This window comes from Cervus canadensis, chromosome 4 (genome assembly GCF_019320065.1).
Source record: "Cervus canadensis isolate Bull #8, Minnesota chromosome 4, ASM1932006v1, whole genome shotgun sequence".
Taxonomy (NCBI): domain Eukaryota; kingdom Metazoa; phylum Chordata; class Mammalia; order Artiodactyla; family Cervidae; genus Cervus; species Cervus canadensis.
In genome coordinates this window covers 96,641,383-96,665,301 of record NC_057389.1, presented here as the reverse complement: position 1 = coordinate 96,665,301, position 23,919 = coordinate 96,641,383, and the positions used below count along the sequence as shown (strand labels likewise).

Below are 23,919 nucleotides of genomic sequence, written 5' to 3'. Positions count from 1 at the left end.
TTTCTATATGGTGATCCCCTACATCCTACCCTTCCTCAAGTCACAAGAATTTGATTATTGCCTGGAACTTCGCCTGAAAACTCACCCTAGAAACTATGACTTCTAAACAATCCATATCTATTATTTTCACAAGTGCTTTCTAATGTGTAGCTACAATGTCAAATTGCCAAGTCACATCACACAGTAAATGATGTTTTAGGACCAGCACCTGGCTGAAACTTTCCAGTTGATGCGTCACCAATGGGCATAGGTGTGCCTTGAGTGACAGCTGCCAAATGTTACTGGGATAAGTAGAAAAACATTTAAATTTACATCAGTCAAAACTAAGTTTCATTACTGCTAAGGGCTTGCTTTCTAAACATTCAGAATTCAGTAAACTATAACATAACTATGCATTGCTTGAAAACAAAATGAAAACTCCTACCAAGCCCATGCAGATGCACTGGTCCCTGGCTGCCCCAGAGTGCTTCCTCCATGCATGTCCCAACATGAAGTGCTGACGGGAGAATGGCCGACCCTACCCACAGCTGCAAGGCCGTATAAAACAAAGCATGGGAAGAATAGGCACCACACTCAAACCAGCGAGCTTCTCCTGTGAGGAGGCAGTAATGCAGCTAAGGTAAAACAAACCAATTTGTTCCTAGGCTCCTTTTTCAGAACCAAAGAATATGGGAAGAACGGGTATTTCAGAATATAAATTAATTGTGCTTAGTCGCTCAGGCGTGTTCAACTCTTTGCAACCCCATGGACTGTAGACTGCCAGGCTCCTCTTTCCAAGGAGATTCTCCTTTTTATACACCATGGACTGTATAAAAAAGCAAAAACCTATGATACCGGAAGATGAGCCCCCAGATCAGAAGGTGTCCAGTACGCTATCAGGAAGAGCAAAGGGCAATTAAGAATGAAGTGGCTAGGCCAAAGTGGAAATGACACTCAGTTGTGAATATGCCCGGTGGTGAAAGTAATGTCTGCTGATGTAAAGAACAATACTGTATAGGAAGCTGGAAAGTTAGATCCATGAATCAAGATAAATTGGAGATGGTCAAGCCGGAGATGGCAAGAGTGAACACTGACATCTTAGGAATCAGTGAACTAAAACAGACAGGAATCAGTTCAGTTCAGTTGCACAGTCGCGTCCCACTCTTTGCGACCCCATGGACGGTAGCATGCCAGGCTTCCCTGTCCATCACCAACTCTCGGAGCTTACTCAAACTCATGTCCATAGCATCGGTGACGTCATCCAACCATCTCATCCTCTGTTGTCCCCTTCACCTCCTGTCTTCAATCTTTCCCAGCATCAGGGTCTTCTCTAATGAGTCAGTTCTTCGCATCAGGTGGCTAAAGTACTGGAGCTTCAGCTTCAGTAGAGGTCCTTCCAATGAATATTCAGGACTGATTTCCTTTAGTATTGAATGGTTGGATCTCCTTGCAGTCCAAGGGACTCTCAAGAGTCTTCTCCAGCACCACAGTTCAAAAGCATCAATTCTTTGGCATTCAGCTTTCTTTATGGTCCAACACTCACATCCATACATGACTACTGGAAAAACCATAGTTTTGATTATGTGGACCTTTGTTGGCAAAGTAATGTCTTTGCTTTTTAATATGCAGTCTAGGTAGGTCATAACTTTCCTTCCAAGGAGCAATTGTCTTTTAATTTCATGGCTGCAATCACCATCTGCAGTGATTTTGGAGCCCAAGAAAATAAAGTCTGTCACTGTTTCCATTGTTTCTTCATCTATTTTCCATGAAGTGATGGGACCGGATGCCATGATCTTTGTTTTCTGAACGTTGAGCTTTAAGCTAACTTTTTCACTCTCCTCTTTTACTTTCATCAAGAAGCTCTTTAGTTTTTCTTCTTTTTCTGCCATAAGCCTGGTGTCATCTGCCTATCTGGGGTTATTGATATTTCTCCCAGCAATCTTGATTCCAGCTTGTGCTTCATCCAGCCCAGCGTTTCTCATGATGTACTCTGAATATAAGTTAAACAAGCAGGGTGACAATATACAGCCGTGACATACTCCTTTCCCAATTTAGAACCAGTCTGTTGTTCCATGTCCAGTTCTAACTATTGCTTCTTGACTTGCATAAAGATTTCTTAGGAGGCAGGTCAGGTGGTCTGGTAGTCTCATCTCTTGAAGAATTTTCCACAGTTTGTTGTGATCCACACAGTCAAAGGCTTTGGCGTAGTCAATAAAGCAGAAGTAGATGCTTTTCTGGAAATCTCTTGCTTTTTCTATGATCCAATGGATGTTGGCAATTTCTGGTTCCTCTGCCTTTTCTAAATCCAGTTTGAACATTTGGAAGTTCATAGTTCACATGCTGTTCAAGTCTGGCTTAGAGAATTTTCAGCATTACTTTGCTAGTGTGTGAGATGAGTGCAATTGTGTGGTAGTTTGAGCATTCTTTGGAATTGATTTTCTTTGGGAATGGAGCGAAAACAGACCTCTTCCAGCCCTGTGGCCACTGCTGAGTTTTCAAAACTTGCTACCATATTGAGTGCAGCACCTTCACAGCATCATCTTTCAGGATTTGAAATAGCTCAACTGGAATTCCATCACCTCCACTGGCTTTGTTTGTAGTGACGCTTCCTAAGGCCCACTTGACTTCGCATACCAGGATGTCTGGCTCTAGGTGAGTGATCACACCATCGTGATTATCTGGGTCATGAAGACGTTTTTTGTATAGTTCTTTAGTGTATTGTTGCTACTTCTTTTTAATATCTTCTGCTTCTGTTAGGTCCATACCATTTCTGTCCTTTATTGTGCCCATCTTTGCATGAAATGTTCCCTTGGTATCTCTAATTTTCTTGAAGAGATCTCTAGTCTTTCCCATTTTATTGTTTTCCTTTATTTCTTTGCATTGATCACTGAGGAAGCTTTCTTATCTCTCCTTGCTATTCTTTGGAACTCTGCATTAAAATGGGTATATCTTCCCTTTTCTCCTTTGCCTTTAGCTTCTCTTCTTTTCTCAGTTATTTGTAAGGCCTCCTCAGACAGCCATTTTGCCTTTTTGCATTTCTCTTGGGGGTGATCTTGATCACTGCCTCCTGTACAATGTCACGAACCTCCATTCATAGTTCACCAGGCACTCTGTCTATCAGATCTAGTCCCTTAAATCTATTTTTCACTTCCTCTGAACAGTCATAAGGGATTTGATTTAGGTCATATCTGAATGGTCTAGTGGTTTTCTCCACTTTTTTCAATTTCAGTCTGAATTTGGCAACAAGGAATTCATGATCTGAGCCACAGTCAGCTCCCAATCTTGTTTTTGCTGACTGTATAGAGCTTTTCCATCTTCGGCTGCAAAGAATATAATCAATCTGATTTTGGTACTGACCATCTGGTGATGTCCATGTGTAGAGTCTTCTCTTTGTTGTTGGAAGAGGGTGTTTGCCGTGGCCAGTATGTTCTCTTGGCAAAACTCTGTTAGCCTTTGATCTGCTTCATTTTGTACTCCAAGGCCCAATTTGCCTGTTACTCTAGGTATCTCTTGATTTCCTACTTTTGCATGTAAAAGTAGGAAGTCAGACATGAATATGTGAATTTAATTCAGATGACCATTCTATCTACTACTGTGGGTAAGAATACCTTAGAGGAAATGGAGTAGCCCTCACAATCAACAAAAAAGTCCAAAATGTAGTACTTGGGTGTAGTCTCAAAGTGACTGAATGGGTTCCAAGGCAACCCACTCAACATCAGTTCAGTTGCTCAGTCATGTCCAAATCTTTGCGACCCATGAACTGTAGCACGCCAGGCCTCCCTGTCTATCACCAACTCCTGGAGTCCACCCAAACCCATGTCCATTGAGTTGGTGATGCCATCCAACCATCTCATCCTCTGTCATTCCCTTCTCCTCCTGCCCTAAATCTTTCCCAGCATCAGGGTCTTTTCAAATGAGTCAGCTCTCCCCATCAGGTGGCCAAAGTATTGGAGTTTCAGCTTCAGCGTCAGTCCTTCCAATGAACACTCAGGACTGATCTCCTTTAGGATGGACTGGTTGGATCTCCTTGCAGTCCAAGGGACTCTCAAGAGTGTTCTCCAACACCACAGTTCAAAAGCATCAATTCCTCGGCACTCAGCTTTCTTTATAGTCCAACTCTCACATCTATACATGACCACTGGAAAAACCATAGTTTTGATTATATGGACCTTTGTTGGCAAAGTAGTGTCTCTGCTTTTTAATATGCTTTCTAGCTTGGTCATAACTTTCCTTCCAAAGAGTAAGCGTCTTTTAATTTCATGGCTGCAATCACCATCTGAAGTGATTTTGGAGTCCAGAACAATAAAGTCAGCCACTGTTTCCACTGTTTCCCCATCTATTTGCCATGAAGTGATGGGACCGGATGCCATGATCTTAGTTTTCTGAATGTTGAGCTTTAAGCCAACTTTTTCACTCTCCTCTTTCACTTTCATGAAGAGGCTCTTTAGTTCTTCACTTTCTGCCCTTATGGGTGGTGTCATCTGCGTATCTGAGGTTCTTGATATTTTTCCCAGCAATCTTGATCACAGTAATCCAAGTCTATTGCCCAACCAGTAATGCTGAAGAAGGTGAAGCTGAATGGTTCTATGAAGACCTATAAAACCTTCTAGAACTAACACCAAAAAAAGATGTTCTTTTCAACACAGAGGATTGGAATGCAAAAGTAGGAAGTCAAGAGATACCCATAATAACAGGCAAGTTTGGCCTCGGAGTACAAAATGAAGCAGGACAAAGGCTAACAGAGTTTTGCCAAGAGAATGTGCTGGTCATAGCAAACACCCTTTTTCAAAAACCCACAAAAGACCACTCTACACATGGACATTGCCAGATGGTCAATATCAAAATTTGATTATGTTCTTAGAAGCCAAAGATGGAGAAGCTCTATACAATCAGTAAAAACAAGACTTGGAGCTGACTGTGGCTAAGATCACAAGCTCCTTTTTGCAAAATTCAGGCTTAAACTGAAGTACAGAAAACTACTAGGCCATTCAGGTATGACCTAAATCAAATCCCTTATAATTAGATGGTGAAGGTGATGAATAGATTCAAGGGATTAGATCTGGTAGACAGAGTGCCTGAAGAACTATGGATGGAGGTTCATAATATTGTACAGGAGACAGTGACCAAAAGCATCCTAAAGAAAAAGAAATCCAAGAAGGCAAAGCTGTTGTCTGAGGATGCCTTACAAATAACTGAGGAAAGAAGAAAAGCGAATACAGGAAAGGGAGAAAGGGAAAGATAGACCCAACTGAATGCAGAGTTCCAAAGGATAGCAAGGAGAGATAAGAAGGCCTTTTTAAATGAGCAATGCAAAAAAATAGAGGAAAACAACATAAACGGAAAGGCTAGAGATCTCTTCAAGAAAACTGGAGATATCAAGAGAACATCTCATGCAAGGATGGGCATGATAAAGGACAGAAGGTCCTTACCATTAAGGACCTAACAGAAGTAGACGAGATTAAGAAGAGGTGGCAAGAATACACAGAAGAACTATAGAAAAAACATCTTAATGACCAGGATAACCGTGATGGTGTGGTTACTCACCTAGAGCCAGACACCCTGGAGTGTGAAGTCAAGTGGGCCTTAGGAAGCATTACTAGGACCTAGGCTAGTGGAGGTGATGGAATTTCAGCTGAATTATTTAAAATCCTAAAAGATGATGCTGTTACAGGGCTGCACTCAATATGGCAGCAAATTTGGAAAACTCAGCAGTGGCCACAGGACTGGAAAAGTTCAGTTTTCATTCCAATCCCCAAGAAAGGCAATGCCAAAAAATGTTCCAACTACCATACAATTGCACACATTTCACATCCTAGCAAGGTTATGCTCAAAATCCTTCCAGCTAGGCTTAGCAGTATGTGAAATGAGAACTTCCAGATGTACAACCTGGGTTTCAAAGAGGCAGAGGAACCAGAGATCAAATTGCCAACATTCAATGGATCACGGAGAAAGCAAGGGAGTTCCAAAAAAACAACCTACTTCTGCTTCATGGGTTATGCTAAAACCTTTGACTGTGTGGATCACAACAAACTGGAAAATTATCAAAGAGATGGGAATACCTTACCTGTCTCCTGAGAAATCTGTATGTAGGCCAAGAAGCAACAATCAGAACCTTACGTGGAACAACTGACTGGTTCCAAATTTGTTAAGGAGTACAACAAGGCTATATATACTGTCACCCTGCTTATTATATGCAGAGTACATCATGGAAATACCAGGCTGGAAGAATCACAAGCTGGAATCAAGAATGCCAGGAGAAATATCAAGAACTTCAGATATGCACATGATATCATTCTGATGGGGAAAGTGAAGAGGAACTAAAGATGAGGGTGAAATAAGAGGGTGAAAAAGCTTGTTCGAAACTGAACATAAAAAAACTAAGATTATGGTGTCCAGTCCCATCATTTCATGGCAAACAGAAGGGGATAAAGTAGAAGCAGTGACAGAATTTCTTTCCTTGGGCTCCAAAATCACTGCAGACAGTGACTGCAGCCATGAATTACTAGATGCTTACTCCTTGAAAGGAAGGCTGTAACAAACCTAGACAGCATATTAAAAAGGAGAGACATCACTTTGCCAGCAAAGGTCCATATAATCAAAGCTATTGTTTTTCCAGTAGTCATGTATGGATGTCAGAGTTGGACTATAATGATGGCTGAGCTGCAAAGAATTGATGCTTTCGAGTTGTAGTGCTGAAGGAGACTCTTTCGAGTCCGTGAGACTGCAAGGAGATGAGACAGTCAATCCTAATGGAAATCAACTCTGAATATTCACTGGAAGGACTGATTTTGAAGGTGAAACTCCAATACTTTGGACACCTGATGCAAAGAGCTGACTCACTGGAAAAGATCCTGATGCTGGGAAAGGCTGAAACCAAGAGAAGGGGGTGGTAGAGGGAGAGATGGTTAGATAGCACCACTGATCCAATGCACATGAATTTGAGCAAACTTGAGGAGATACTGGAGGACAGAGGAACCTGGCGTGCTACAGCCCACGGGCTTGCAAAGAGCTGGACATGACTTAGCCACATGACTTAACAACATACTTGACCACCCAGCAGTGGCTGAAATCCAGCCTGGCCTTGAACTAACACAGCCACACGAACAAGGATGATCAGAGTAGTGACATCCAGCCTGAGGAACTGCTGTGTGGTTAGAAAACGTGCCCATGCCAGCCACCTCTACCTGTCAGAAGAGTGTCCTCTTGCACTGACTTTGTTGGACCAACTGCCATCCAAGTAAAGATGGACTTTACTGCCATCTACTGGACAACTATGATAGTCAAATGCAAACCTGTGGAATCAAGCTGTGGGAAGGTGTGGGTTGCTGTCCTGGCCGGAATGGTAGAGGTGGCCGTGTTGGGAGGCAATGGAAGGTGCCTAGAGAGATCCCGGGGCTCCTGAGGGTTCCCCACATGCACAGCCACTCTCCCACCAGTCTCCACACACAACCAGAAGCAGCTTTCCACTAATGAAGTGGATTTCTAGTTTGAAGATGGCAGAGTAAAGACAATTCCGCCCTCCAAATCCTGAAAACCATCCCAGACAAGGAAAACAAGAAATACACAGTAAAATACAAACGACACCTAAATTTGGGGGCTTGATGCACAGAGGATGGTGATGGCAGCCCTGGGGCAGCCAACAAGGGTATACAAAACACCTGCAACCAAACAAGGGCGGGGGCAGAGGCGTCGAGGCTGAGGGTGTTGTCATTCCTCATCAGTTCTCCATCCAGACCCGCTGACTGAAGAAGTGTAACAACTGTCCACTGACTTGATTTCCTCACATGCACCTATGACCGCTTACTCGGGTGATTGTGTCTGGGGACAGGAGCCTAACTAGACGTTTAGAGAAGTATTAGACATAAGTTCTAAGTGGACAATGAAAGTCAAAGATGCAAAACAACATCATGCCTCCCCCAGCTGGTGGTAGGGAGTGGTCATGGAGGCTAGCTAATCAATGGAGACTGGTTCAGACCTCTTCCAACTATATTATGACACAGGCCTGGGGCAAAACTGTGAAAGAAGATTGCTGTCCATCTTACAAGGCTTCTGATCCTCTTTTCTAATCAGTATGGGAGAACGCATACCAAATCAATGACTGTATGACACAGCTGAGGCCTTATTAATCTGCTCTGGCAACACCGTGTCCAGCACAGCAGCTAAAATCAGGACCCCTGGTCAGCTCGGTCTCGGGGGTCGACATTCTCTAGCATCCATCTAGTTTCTTCAAGGGCTGGACTAGTGAATTAAACTGAGCTAGGAGGGACCACCCCCTGACATTTTTAGGTTCTAATGGTGCTAGTAATCTCCTCCACTCTCCCCCATCTCCAGAGTTCAGCAACATTTTTGATGTACTATCTTGAGGGCGGCAGTTTCATGTTTCTACTTGGCCTTCCAATCAAGATGACTCTTAACTCCAGACCAAAGAACAAATGCAGGGGTCAATCTGCCAGGAGTATCAACTGTCACGTGTATCAGTTCCAATCACATACTTGAGGACTGGGAAGATGACTGCTGCATGGGTCCACGGACCCCGTGGTCCACTTTGGACCACCAGACTTGTACACTTCAGGAATGAACAATGCAGAGAATGAGGACCTGCTGTGGCTCCGAGGTCAACCACCTGGTGAAAGGGACTGTGGTCTGTCTCTTCCCCTCAGGAAGGGAGGCTCATGAGGAGCCTGAGGGGGCTGCTCTTCACCTGTGTACAGAAGCAGAGCTGACAAGGACAAGGGTGGACAGTGGTAGCCATGAAAATGCCTGTCCATCTCTCTACTGTGGGCGTGCAACTGACAGACACCCCGCTGAGGGGCCCTAACCCTCCCCTCCACTCACGACAAGGCCACAGGTCCCACAGCGGCTGTTGCCCAGGAACTGCATGGAGAAGGAGGTCCTTTCCTATCAGACACTGGATTCCTCTAACAGACAGCTTCCAATCCTTCTTCACACCCTCTCTGTGCCAAAGGGTCAGACTGTGCTGTCCCCTGCCAGCTTTCCCACCTCCTCTGACTCCCTCTTTCTGTTCTTCCTCAGAGGCCTTCTCCCCGCATCTCCTGCATGTCTAAGGCCATCATGGCACACTAACGCCTTCAATGAAAAATCTCATATGCTTGGGATGGAAGTCAGCACACAGGAATAAACACCTTGGCCAAGTGGAGTAATCCCACCCTCAGTGAGTGGCCCACAGTGAGATAATGTGGGCCACAACTCTGGAAAGGGCTGTGGAATTGAATGACAAGTACCGCAGAAGGCAGGATGGGGTAGGGAGCAGGATGTTGAGGGATTTGTAGGGGACAGAGGTGGGGGGGAAGGTTCTCAGAAAGGTCAAGGTAGACCTCTCAGATCCTCACAGGTCGTGGTTCTTTCTTCAGTTCTCATCAGTCAGTTCAGTTGCTCAGCTGTGTCCAACTGCAGCACGCCAGGCTTTCCTGTTCATCACCAACTCCCAGAGCTTGCTCAAACTCACGTCTGTCGAGTCGGTGATGCCATCCAACTATCTCATCCTCTGTCATCCCCTTCTCCTCTTGCCTTCAGGCTTTCCCAGCATCGGGGTTTTTTTTCCCAATGATTCAGCTCTTCACATCAGGTGGCCAAAGTATTGGAGATTCAGCATCAACCCTTCCAGTGAATATTCAGGATTGACTTTTTTAGGATTGATTGGTTTGATTTCTTGCAGTCCAAGGGACTCTCAAGAGTCCTCTCCAACACCACAGTTCAAAAGCATTAATTCTTTGGCGCTCAGCTTTCTTCACAGTCCAACTCTCACATCTTCACTTCCACTGTCCTACTATCTACAAAATCCAAAACCAAGTTTCCAGACTCAGGCCTCAGGCACAATACCAACAGATCTGCTGATATAAGGCACAGTAAGGGCATGGGTTAGGAGCCCAGCCTGAAGACAGGGCACTGTAGTGAAGGTCTGCACTTTGCCACACGAGGATTTCAGCCCCACCCCACACAGCCTCACACCAGCAACCAGGCTGCTCTCCCTCAGTCAAGAGACCAGAGCCTTTTTCTAGAAAAATAATGTCCAGAGAAAAGATCTGAAAACGGAGACACCGTGGCTACCTGCTGCCCTAGAGAAAAACTTCTCATTCAACAATCTCAGCTGAGGCACTTTCACTCGGCCTTCTAATGTTTCAGTCTTAAACAGGACCAGTGACAAAAAGTCACAAGACATTTGAAGAAAGCCTCACATACAACAGTGAGAGATCAAATATACTAAAAAAACCAAAACAAAAAACCTCAGGGGAAAGAAAAACAATGCAGGTAGCAATTAAAAGAAAAAACAAATAGAGATTTAATCATATTATTTCAAGATATGGAGATAAACAACAGAATAACAGCTAAAAGAACTGAATGAGTGCTTCTGGGGAGAGAGAAATAGGAGGGAGAAAGTGGGGGTTCCTTTTTAATAAGTTATCCTTGATAAAAATAAAAAAACAGATTGATCAACTCATTCAGCAAGTTGCAGAACAATCATGTACAAGATGATCCTATTTTTTAAAAATATAAGTTATAAAGGACATAAGTATAAACAGATATGCTGGTATTATCTAAGTAAGAAGATGTATCAGTGTAAAGTCAGGAAGAAAACACCCAAATGCCATCAATGGCCTCTTCTAGGTGACAATGGAGGGCTGGGGGACTTTCCTTTCCATTTGCTTTTAATTATACAACATAAAAGTGGTAGAATAATGGCTCTTTTATTTTTCAAGTTATTAAATTGTATGTTTAGTTTGAAACCATCTTAGTAAGCAAAACTGAACATGTGTATCTATGCCTATGGTATCAGTTCAGTTCAGTTCAGTTCAGTTGCTCAGTCGTGTCCAGCTCTTTGTAACCCCGTGTACTGCAGCACGCCAGGCCTCCCTGTCCATCACCAACTCCGGAAGCTTACTCAAACTCATGTCCATTGGTTGGATGGTGATGTGATCCAACCATCTCATCCTCTCTCGTCCTCCTCTCCTCCCGCCTTCAATCTTTCCCAGCATCAGGGTCTTTTCAAATGAGTCAGCTCTTCGCATTAGGTGGCCAAAGTACTGGAGTTTCAGCTTCAGTATGAGTCCTTCAAATCAATATTCAGGGTTGATTTCCTTTAGGATTGACTGGTTGGATCTCCTTGCAGTCCAAGGGACTCTCAAGAGTGTTCTCCAACACCACAGTTTAAAAGCATCAATTCCTCGGTGCTCAGCTTTCTTTATAGCCCAACTCTCACATGCATGCATGACTACTGGAAAAATCATAACCTTGACTAGACGGACCTTTGTTGGCAAAGTAATATCTCTGCTTTTTAATATGCTGTCTAGGTTGGTCACAACTTTTTTTCCAAGGATAAGCGTCTTTTAATTTCACAGCTGCAGTCACCATCTGCAGTGACTTTGGAGCCCCCCAAAATAGTCTGACACTGTTTCTACTGTTTCTCCATCTATTTGCCATGAAGTGATGGAACCAGACGCCATGATCTTTGTTTTCTGAATGTTGAGCTTAAGCCAACTTTTCCACTCTCCTCTTTCACTTTTATCAAGAGGCTCTTTAGTTCTTCGTCACTTCCTGCCATAAGCCTGGTATCATCTGCATATCTGAGGTTATTGATATATCTCCTGGCAATCTTGATTCCAGCGTGTGCTTCATCCAGTCCAGCATTTCTCATAATGTACTCTGCATATAAGTTAAATAAGCAGGGTGACAATATACAGCCTCGACATACTCCTTTTCCTATTTGGAACCAGTCTGTTGTTCCATGTCCAGTTTTAACTGTTGCTTCCTGACCTGCGTACAGATTTCTTAGGAGGCAGGTCAGGTGGTCTGGTATTCCCATCTCTTTCAGAATTTTCCACAGTTTATTGTGACCACACAGTCAAAGGCTTTGGCATAGCCAATAAAGCAGAAGTAGATGTTTTTCTGTAACTCTCTTGCTTTTTTGATGATCCAGTGGATGTTGGCAACTTGATCTCTGGTTCCTCTGCCTTTTCTAAAACCAGTTCATATACTGTTGAAGCCTGGCTTGGAGAATTTTGAGCATTACTTTACTAGCGTGTGAGATGAGTGCAATTGTGCAGTAGTTTGAGCATTCTTTGGCATTGCCTTTCTTAGGGATTGGAATGAAAACTGACCTGTTCCAGTCCTGTGGCTACTGCTGAGTTTTCCAAATTTGCTGGCATATTGAGTGAGGCACTTTCACAGCATCATCTTTCAGGATTTGAAATAGCTCAACTGGAATTCCATCACCTCCACTAGCTTTGTTTGTAATGATGCTTCCTAAGGCCCACTTGACTTCATATTCCAGGATGTCGGACTCTAGGTGAGTGATCACACCATCATGATTATCTGGGTTGTGAAGATCTTTTTTGTACAGTTCTTCTGTGTATTCTTGCCACCTTTTCTTAATATCTTCTTCTGTTAGGTCCATATCATTCCTGTCCTTTATTGAGTCCATTTTTGCATGAAATGTTCCCTTGGTATCTCTGATTTTCTTGAAGAGATCTCTAGTCTTTCCCATTCTATTGGTTTCCTTTGTTTCTTTGCATTGATCTCTGAGGAAGGCTTTCTTATCTCTCCTGGCTATTCTTTGGAACTCTGCATTCAAATGGGAATATCTTTCCTTTTCTCATTTTCTTTTTGCTTCTCTTCTTTTCACAGTTATTTGTAAGGCCTCCTCAGACAACTATTTTGCTTTTTTGCATTTCTCTTTTCTGGGGATCGTCTTGCTCCCGGTCTCCTGTTAAATGTCATGAACATTCGTCCATAGTTCATCAGGCACTCTGTCTATCAGATCTAGTCCCTTAAATCTATTTCTCACTTCCACTGTATAATCGTTAGGGATTTGATTTAGGTTATACCTGAATGGATTAGTGGTTTTCCTTACTTTCTTCATTTTCAGTCTGAATGTGGCAATAAGGTATTCATAATCTGAGCCACAGTCAGCTCCCAGTCTTGTTTTTGCTGGCTGTATAGAGCTTTTCCATCTTTGGCTGCAGAGAATTTAATCAATCTGATTTTGGTGTTGACCATCTGGTGATGTCCATGTATAGAGTCTTCTCTTGTGTTGTTGGAAGAGAGTGTTTGCTATGACCAGTGGGTTCTCTTGGCAAAACTCTGTTAGCCTTTGACCTACTTCATTCTGTACTCCAGGGCCAAATTTGCCTGTTACTCCAGGTGTTTTCTTGACTTCCTACTTTTGCATTCCAGTCCTCTGTAATGAAAAGGACATCTTTTTTGGGTGTTAGTTCTAAAAGGTCTTGTAGGTCTTCAAAGAACTGTTCAACTTCAGCTTTTTCAGCATTAGTGGTCAGGGCATAGACTTGGATTACCATCATATTGAATGGTTTGCCTTGGAAACGAACAGAGATCATTCTGTCGTTTTTGAGATTGCATCCAAGTACTGCATTTCGGTCTCTTTTGTTGACTATGATGGCTACTGCATTTCTTCTAAGCGATTTACGCCCACAGTAATAGTTATAATGGACATCTGAGTTAAGTTCACCCATTCCAGTCCATTTTAATTCTCTGATCCCTAAAATGTCGATGTTCACTCTTGCCATCTCCTGTTTGACCACTTCTAGTTTGCCTTGATTCATGGACCTAACATTCCAGGTTCCTATGCAATATTGCTGCTTACAGCATTGGACTTTGCTTCTATCACCAGTTACATCCACAACTAGGTGTTGTTTTGCTTTGGCTCCATCTCTTGATTCTTTGTGGAGTTATTTCTCCACTGATCTCCAGTAGCATATCGAGCACCTACCGACCTGGGGCGGAGAAGGAAATGGCAACCACTCCAGTACTCTTGCCTGGAAAATTCCATGGATGGAGGAGCCTGGTGGGCTGCAGTCCATGGGGTCGCAAAGAGTCGGACACGACTGAGCGACTTCACTTTCTTTCTTTCTATAGTTCCTTTTGGAGAAGGAAATGGCAACCCACTCCATTGTTCTTGCCTGGAGAATCCCATGGATGGAGAGGCCTGGTGGGCTGCCGTCTACAGGGTTGCAAAGAGTCGGACATGACCAAGGAACTACACACAAACACACACCGACCTGGGGCGTTCATCTTTCGGTGTCCTATCTTTTTGCCTTTTCATACTGTTCATGGGGTTCTCAAGGCAAGAATACTGAAGTGGTTTGCCATTCTGTTCTCCAGTGGACCACATTTTGTCTATATGCTGCTGCTGCTGCTAAGTCACTTCAGTCATGCCCGACTCTGTGCGACCCCACAGACGGCAGCCCACCAGGCCCCTCTGTCCACAGGATTCTTCAGGCAAGAATACTGGAGTGGGTTGCCATTTCCTTCTTCGTCTATGGTATCATATACAGAAAAAAGGACAGGGAAAGTTCGCAGGAAACCATTAACACGCTAAAGGGTAAGTGTGGTTGATCACCTCTTGGGACCTGGAGCAGTGGTGGGTGTGCAAACAGGGGCCTTATCTACCTTCCCCCAATGTGCACACGGTGCTTTCAGGCAAGCACGAAGTCCGCAGTCCTACTAATGTGTGCACAGGAAGGTGTAAGACAAGGCAGGGAGAGCCGGTGGGGAGACACAGAGGATGGAGGGGTGGTCAGCGAGATCATGCTGTGTACACCAAAACCTCCTTGACCCTACGTGACTTTCTGGTCTGCCGGTGTGGGCCTACACTGCAGGGGCCAGACATCACCTAACAGAGGCACGTGAATGCCACAGGTCTCCCAAGCCACCCCTGGAACGAAAGGATACTGCTTCCCTATGTACGTCTGGGCCCAAGAGGGGAGACACAAGCAAGACAAACCGTCCGCCTGTGCAAAATTAATAAAGCTTAACATAATTAAGCCTAATTATCTGAGAACTTATTCTCAGGCAAGACTTTAATATAATATGTATTTAAGAGAAATTAGGAGTGCCTTAATTTATATAAAGGTCTGTGAATATTTTAGGAAAAGAAATAGAATGGTATGCTAGGAAATCTTTATTTTTAATTAAAAGGACTAGTGTCACTATTTTTAAAGCAAATTCATCAACTGAATTTATATTATTTTAACTGACCACATGACAGCAGCAAAGGCGATTATTTAAATGACTGAAGACCGGTCAGGAATCTTTGCGGCAGGCCCCCAGTAGGCACTGGGAGGGCCAGGGCTGGTCTCAGGCGGCAGACCTCACTCAGGCCTCAGACCTCATGTTCGCAAGGGGCAAGGGTTTGGCCCTCTCTGAACTGTGGGCTCTGCTACTGTGTTAGGCCTCCGTTCAGTGGCTGCGATGGAACCATCCAACAGATTCAAAAGAATTACTACTATTATACCATCAAAAATCTCTCTGTTCTTTTGTGTATGAAGAGGTTTCATTGTTCTTGTCTCACTTCTTCCCTCCACAGACTTCAGTTCACAGAAAATACAACTTTTTGCTATTGAAACATAGTATCAAAAGACAGTCAACAAAATCAGTACAGTAACTATTTAAGGAACACTGAGAACCTTTCAATACAGCTATTATCTCTGCCCCCTGTCTCACTCAATACTTCAGTTGCTAAAAAAAACAAAAAACAACAAAGAAACAAACAAAAACTTGATCATGATTGTTTACACAGTGGTACAAATCAAAAAATTATAAAAGCTCATAAAACCAGCTTAGAGAACCTCTCTCCCTGACAGGCAACACCACCATTCAAATTGCAGCCTTGGCCTAGTCAAGAGGTCTGCCTGGAGCCTTTCCAAGAGTTCCTACCAGTATGGTTGGGATGCTGGAGTGGTAGAACTTTATGATGTAAGAAATGAATACTTGGGCAATAACTCATATAAAACTTCTAGAGCAACTGTATCATATACTACTTGGCCTTTAACTTTCCCCCACCCCAAATTCAAATTCTTTGCACTAAAAACAGTATTTAAAGTATGACAAAACTATTAACAGCAGGGATATCTGGGTAAATAGTATTTGGAAGTTCTTTGTCCTATTCTTGCAATTTTCCTCTAAGTTTTAAGTTATTTCCAAATAAAAACTTAAAAAAAAAAAAAAAGAAGCATTTTTCTGTATATGAGTCTGGGCAGCTGGCTCATATCTGCACCCAGGGTGGCTCAGATGGGCCCAGGCAAACCAGGCATTCCACAAATGTCTTCTCATCTCAACAATCTTTGAGAAAGTAACATGATCCCAAAGTTTATTTGGATTTTCAACATTGACAAAGTTTTAAAAAATACGTTCTTTTGTATCTGAAGATTACAATAACAAAATGATTTTAATTAAAAGGAAAAAACCAATACAGTATCACTACTTACTCTATGAATGATCCCAGCTGAATGTAGATGTTTAATACCACAGAGCATCTGGTAAAGAAGGTAGGACATTCTTTCATGGTCCAGCTCCATGTGAATGACCTGACATAAGTTAGCATCCATTAATTCCATAACCAAATACCTGAGGAAATAAATGATCAGCCATGTACACATGAAAATTATCCAAATTCCTTTATGGTATTACATCAGGATTTTTATTAAAAAAGTAATAACTTCATACCTAGTCACTGTACTGGCTAAAGTAAAAAGATAACTTGCTTTTATTAGGTATCTTGATTTATAAGCTATCTTGAAAAGAAGCAATCTTTATATCACAGTAAATAGAATCTCAAACATTCAAAGTCTCCTATATGTAAAATTTTTTGCTATTGGGTCATTCTTACCAATACAGAAACCATGCCGTTACTGTTCGCATCTTAAGGAAACTTTTGACCTTACCTCCCCTACCAGCTACGATCCTGTATTTTTGGTCTTCCTGCAAGCAAAACTCCCCAAAGAGGTATCTACACTCATCATCTTCAGTTTTTTCTCCCATGTTTCCTTAATCTCACTTTAATCAGGCGTTTGCCCCCACCACTTTGCTGAAACTGTCTGCAAGGCTCCTGACACCTCCCGTGTTGCTAAACGCAGTGGCTAGTTCTATAATCCTGGCTGACCGTGACCTTCTCTTACCACTGGCCTCTTACTGTTGGAGGGCCAGCACCTGTTTCTTGGCCTTCTTTTCTCTACTGTACTCGTTGTCATGACGATCTTCCCTGGTTTCTGACCTCAAGGTTTTAAATATCATCTATAGACTGTCAACTCCCAAATTAATACCTTCAAACCAGATATCCTACCTGAACTCCAGGCTCACTTATCTGACTGCTTCACAGATCATTTTGGGTGCCCAACAGACTCCATGTCTAAAACCGAGCTCCTGATTCTACGCCAGCCCCAAATCTGTTCTTCCCGTAGCTTTCCTCATCTCACTTGAGAGAACTTTTATCCTTCTGGTGAGCACCTGAGCCAAAATTCCAAATGTTGTTCTCAGCAACTCCTTCTCTCAAACCACACAGCCTCTCTAAGAGCAAACGCTGGGGTTCTACCTTCAAAACAGTATCGACATCCAATCTCGTGCCTTTACCATCCTATCACCCCTTCAGTCTAAATGTAGCCACAATAATCTCTCACATGAACTATTACAATAGCCTCCTGACTGGTCTTCTGTATTCTATCCCATAAAGTGGGTTCTCAGTCCAGAAACCAAGTTATTTTAAAATGTAAGTTAGATAAACTCACTCTTCCACTGAAAGTCTTACTTGTAAAGGGAAGTCCTTACAATGGCCTAGAGGTCCAGCAGTGTCGGTCCTGCCACTTCTCTGAGCCGACCTCTTCTACTTTCCTCTGCTTCCTTCGATCCAGCAAACAGGCTCTTGCTCTTCAAGAGCACACACCAGGCACACTCCCACATCTGCTCCTTTACGCTGCTTGTTCCTTCTATCTTTTTAAAATATAATTGTATTTATTTTAATTTTGGCTGTGCTGGGTCTGCACTGATGCACAGGTTTTCCCCAGTTGCGGCAAGCAGCGGCTACTCTCTTATAGCGCGTGGGCTTTTCATTGCGGTGGCTTCTCCTTTTGTGGAACACGGCTTCCAGGACTCGTGGGCTTCAGCAGTTGCAGCACGTGGGCTCAGCAGCTGTGGCTCCCAAGTGTTAGAGAGTTGGCTCAGGAGTTGTGGCACATGGGCTTAGCTGCTCCGTGGCATGGGGGATCTTCCTGGATCAGGGATCGAACCCCTGCTTACTGCACCGGCAGGTAGATTCTTCAGCACTGAGCCACCAGGGAAGCCCATTCCTTCTTTCTTGCCACTACCTTTCTCAAAATATCTGTAGGACTAACCCCCTCATTTCCTTCAAGGCCTCTGCAAATGTCACCAATCCCATGAGGTCCTTCCCTAACTATCCCACTTAAAGCTGCAGCCTGACTCCCAACCCCAGCACTTCTGATCCCCTCACTCAGCTCCATTTCTTCCGCATTTGCCACATTCTAGTGAATGACATCACTTCCCTATTTGTTATGTTGATTATCTTCCCTGGTCTTCCTTCAAGTTCTAGGAAGAAATACAATCATCTGCAATTCTTAAATAATGAAGGGAATTTTTGCCTGTTTTGGTCACTAAATTGTCAAGTTCAAGAGAGTGCTTAGCACACGGCTGGCAATCAAATTTTCCTTTTGGCTGTTCAACTGAAAGCATGGAGTCCTAAGCACTGAACTGCCAGGGAATTTCTGGCAATCAAATATTTGTTGAATGAATAAACCAATGAATTTAGGATAAAATTGCACATTGTATCTCAATAATAAATTAATATTTCATTTCATTGTTAGTAAGACAATTCTATTTCAGATTTTGGAAAATATACAATATTTAATCACTTACCCATTTCAAATAATAACTATAAACACCTAAACCCTACAATCCTGGATTTTAGGGGACTAGAGAAAAACATTTTATATTTCAGTAAAGCAAATCAGCAGTATTAATGGCACTGTCTTCTCCAAGGAATCCACTTTCAGTCATCCTTTACCTGTTGTAGAAATGATAACCATCTAGGGATAAGCACATGCGTGCTAAGTTGGTTCAGCTGTGTCTGACTCTGTGCGACCCTATGGACTGTGGCCTGCCGGGCTCCTCTGTCCAAGGGGTTCTAAAGCAAGAATACTGGACTGGGTTGCCATGCCCTCCTCCAGGGCGTCTTCCCCACTCAGGGACCGAGCCAGGATCTTTTGTCTCCTGCATTGGTGCCACCTGAGAAGTCCACAGGCATGAGTGGTTGAATATTATTATTCATTTTCCTCACTGCTTCTATTTCATAGTGAAAAGTGGCCAAGATATCATTAAAAATGTATTATTGTCTGCATTTCCTAAGTTAAAAAAAGCAGTCATATTCTCTTTTAAATTTTCAATCTTTCATGCACAGTGTATTACTGAATAAAAATTATACTTACACATCTTGAAATTCTTCTAGAGTTTTTTGTGGTGTAAACACATTTAACAAACTAATTATCTGAAAAGAGAAAATTAAACCTCAGCATGTCAAACAACTCTACTTGACTATAAAAATTAAGTTTAACATTAAAATGTAGTAAAAACTAGGAAAAAAAAAATCACAGCAGAGCTTTGTAATTTTATTACTGCTACTGCTTTTACCAAAACATTCTATTATACAGCATTTCAAAAGTTAAATGATTAAGATTCTCACCTTGGAAATAAGATGCACTTTTAATCAAATCACTTTTGTGTGTCCCTAGTAACTTATTATTACAGAATTTTGACACAATGCTTTCCAGCTTTGAACATAAAAAAGTAGCAATTACAAGTAGAAAAACACTAAATAAAGCAATATGTTAACTCTGAAAACTTAAATACAATGTGCAAATTTCTAGAAAGTTTTGAAATATGAGGGCTAAGCTTCTATTTTGGTATAATAAAGATGAAATGCCTCACAGTATTATGTATTTACCTAAAGAGGGTTCAAAAACTGACCCCATCGCAGGCTTTGGTCCTGGTACTCCAATGTTAAACAATGAATTCTGCTACTTGAGCATCAAAAACACATCCTCAATCATTTCAAATGACTGAGGGAAATTTGAATTATTCAGTATAAAAGACTGAAGATTGGAGTGGCTAGAGAGCCAAGAGGGAAAAAAGAAAACTGGATTCACACTTTAACGTTTACACCTTTAAGTTTATTTAAGATAAACTTAAAATGGAACAAAAACTTAAATCTAAGGCATGAAACCATGAAACTTTAAAATATGGATAAACATTCATACAACTCTGATGTAGAAAAGTCTGTTCTAAGCATGACAAGAAATCCACAAGACTTGATTACATCAAATGACGACAAAAATCAGCATGGCAAAAACAACCTAAATTAGGTCAAATGGAAAAGAAATGAGGGTTGATAGTTTTAATATACAAAGATCTTCTCTAAATGCATAAGAAAGAAACCAATGTGTGTTCAGTCACTCAGTCATGTCTGATTCTTTGCGACCCCATGGACTGTAGCCCACCAGGTTCCTCTGTCCATGGGATTTCCCAGGCAAGAATACTGTAGTGGGTTGCCACTTCCTACTTGAGGGGATCTTTCCAACCCAGGGATTGAACTTGTATCTGTTGCATCTCCTGCATTGGCAAGGGATATTTTCATAAATATTTTAAGGTTTCATGGTTTCATGCCTTAGATTTAAACTTTAATTCCATTTTAAGTTTATCTTGGTGTAAAGATTGAAGTGTGAATCCAGTTTTTTCTTCCCCCTTGCGTCTCTTGCATCTCCTGCATTGAGAGAACCAACAGGCCTGGAGAAAAATGGACAAAGGTCATGGAAAACAAACGCTCAAGAAATAAAAATACAAGGCTGGAAGAGATATGGAAAGAAAATCAACCTCACAAATAAAAATAAGGTATCATTTGTCATCTATCAGTTTGGTAAGGTGAAACAAAAAAATCAACAATATGTAGTTCTGAAGTATTCTGAAATAAAAGCCATACTCAGGTACTCAATGAAAGTGTAAAACTGATAAGTCTTCCTTGAGGTCAATTTGTCAGTATATATTAAAACCAGAAATATGCATACTTTTTGACCCAGAATCTTGGCCAAAGAATTCACCTGTATAAGGATGTTCACTGCAGCACTGCTTATAGTAGTAAAAACCTAGAAACAATCTAAATATTTGATAATAAGTAATTGGTTAAATGAATTACTGTGCATTTGTACTGTGTAGCTATATAAAAATGGTTTATATCTATGTTCATTAATGTACATGAGATCTAGCAACATTCCACCATATTTTAAGAAAAATTTTTTTTACTTTTGCTTTTATGATATACTCAAATGAATACAGAGTTCCAGAGAATAGTAAAGAGATAAGAAGGGCTTCTTAAGTGAACAATGCAAAGAAATAGAGGAAAACAATAGAATGGGAAAGACTAGAGGTCTCTCCAAGAAAACTGGAGATACCGAGGGAACATTTCATGCAAGGATGGGCATGATAAAGGACAAAAATGGTGAGGATCTAACAGAAGCAGAAGAGATGGTAAGAATACACAGAACCAGACACCGGACATCCTGGAGTGTGAAGTCAAGTGGGCCTTAGGAAGCATTACTACAACCAAAGCTAGTGGAGGTGACAGAATTCCAGCTGAGTTATTTCAAATCCTAAAAGATGATGTTCTTAAAGTGCTGCACTCATTATGGCAGGAAATTTGGAAAACTTAGCAATGACCACAGGACTCTAAAAGGTCAGTTTTCATTCCAATCCCAAAGAAGGACAATGAAAAAGAATGTTCAAACTACTGTACAATTATGCTCATCTCACATGCTAGCAAGGTTATGCTCAAAATCCTTCAAGCTAGGCTTCAGCAGTATGTGAACTGAGAACTTTCAGATGTACAAGCTGGGTTTCAAAGAGGCAAAGGAACCAGAGATCAAATCGGCATGACTGATGGATCATGGAGAGAGCAAAGGAGTTCCAGAAAAACATCTACTTCTTCATTGACTACGTGAAAGCCTTTGACTGTGTGGATCACAACAAACTGTGGAAAATTCTTAAAGAGATGGGAATACCAGATCACCTTACCTGTCTCCTGAGAAACCTGTATGCGGGTCAAGAAGCAACAGAACTGGACATGGAACAACAGACTGGTTCCAAATTGAGAAAGGAGTATAACAAGGCTGCATATTGTCACCCTGCTTATTTAGCTTATATGCAGAGAACATCATGCTAAATGCTGAGCTGGATGCATCGTAAGCTAGAATAAAGACTGTGGGGAGAAATATCAAGAACTTCAGATATGCACATGATATCACTCTAATGGCAGAAAGTAAAGAGGAACTAAAGAACCTGCTGATGAGGGTGAAAGAGGAGAGTGAAAAAGCTGGCTTGCAACTCAACATTAAAAAAAAAAACAACTAAGATCATGGTATCTGGTCCCATTACTTCATAGCAAATAGATAGGGAAAAAATGGAATCAGTGACAGATTTTCTTTTCTTGGGCTCCAAAATCACCACAGACGGTGACTGCAGCCATGAAATTAAAAATGCTTGCTACTTGGAAGAAAAGCTGTGACAAACCTAGACACAAAAACCTGCATATTAAAAAGCAGAGACTTCACTTTGCTAACAAGGGTCCATAAAGTCAAAGCTATGGTTTTTCCAGTAGTTATGTACAGATGTGAGAGTCTGACTGTAAAGAAGGCTTATCACCAAAGAAGTGATGCTTTCAAATTGTTGTGCTGGAGAAGATTCTTGAGAGCCCCTTGGACTGCAAGGAGATGAGACAGTCAGTCCTAATGGAGATTAACTCTGAATATTCATTGGAAGGACTGATGCTGAAGCTCCAGTACTTTGGCCACCTGATGCAAAGAGCTGATTTATTGGAAAAGATCCTGATGCCGGGAAAGACTGAAGGCAAAAGGAGAAGCAGAGGAAGAGACGGACAGACAGCATCACTGACTCAATGGACATGAATTGAGCAAACTTTGGGAGGTAGTGGAGGACAGAGGAGCCTGGAGTGCTGCAGTCCATGAGGTCGCAGAGAGTTGGATATGACTTAGCAACTGAACAAGTAAAGCATGCACTGGAGAAATTAAAAACAAATTCATATCACAGACTCAAAAGATTGAAATTATCTTAGTTTTTTGTCCCTACACCAGAAAAATCCAGCAGAAACATCACAACAAAAGGACCTGATACTTATCCCCTCAACTCTGCAACAAAGAGAAGTCAGATGGGAGGGGGTCTCCAAAGTCCCTTCTAGACTTACCATCTTATAATCTTATAACATGGCAAGGCTATCAAAATCATGTTCCACATAATACTCAGGGATCAGCAAAAGAACATAGAACATGACTGAGTACCTCATTTTCTAGGGAGATACTGTTTTTCCTTACAATGTACAATGCTTTGATTTCTGTGCCAAGAAGAACTACCTTGAACAAAGCATCATCTAATAACAATTATTTCCATAAATATGAATATGTAAAAGCTACTTATGGAACAGTGTTTTCCTAAAAAGTATTTAGCTATTTCTCAATTGGTCAGGTCAATAACTCTTGCCACTTTATCACACTGAAATAGTGAAAACCAAACGGTAACAAGGACATTCCTATTCCTAATGAGTGACCTAAATTCCTATGGACCACGATTCCTCTTGTTGACTCAATATCCCCAATGTTGATTAACAATTTTATCAATAAAATATAAATGTTTAAGTAGTACTTTTATCACTAGCTTACCCTAGGTCTAAACTCATTGTATCTTCAAAGACCCAGAAGATCATCACGTATCATTGACAACATTAAAGTATACAGAGGAAACACAGACATTACTTACATTTTTATGATTGACACATTTTAAGAGGACAAGTTCACGATATGCTCTCTTTGCATGAGTCTGATTCTGAAAAGGACGGCTTAGTTTCTTGACTGCAACATTTATCCCAAGAACTGTATCAAAAGCAGCACTATAATTAAGAAATATAATAAGCAACCCATTAGGATAATTCTGGAAAATACAGCAATGCAGAATGTACATTCAATGTGTTATCTTTCTAACTGAATAACAAATAAGGAAACATCTGCTTGCTTTCACTCAGGGCACTTCTGCACATGAAGAACAAAGTGAGTGGGCTAA

The 23,919-nt window shown here is 41.7% G+C and overlaps 1 protein-coding gene across 5 annotated transcripts in view; it reads right to left on the bottom strand.

Annotated features, from left to right (window-relative positions):
• MAPK9 (mitogen-activated protein kinase 9) overlaps positions 1 to 23,919 on the bottom strand; it is a 65,459-nt gene that overhangs the window by 15,195 nt on the left and 26,345 nt on the right. For all 5 annotated transcript variants that reach the window (XM_043466979.1, XM_043466978.1, XM_043466977.1 and 2 more), the window contains exons 3-5: positions 23,620 to 23,749; positions 19,230 to 19,288; positions 16,224 to 16,362 (exon numbers count right to left, since the gene is read on the bottom strand). In XM_043466979.1, coding sequence (XP_043322914.1) covers positions 16,224 to 16,362; positions 19,230 to 19,288; positions 23,620 to 23,749 — 328 coding nt within the window. The remainder of the gene's footprint in view (positions 1 to 16,223; positions 16,363 to 19,229; positions 19,289 to 23,619; positions 23,750 to 23,919) is intronic.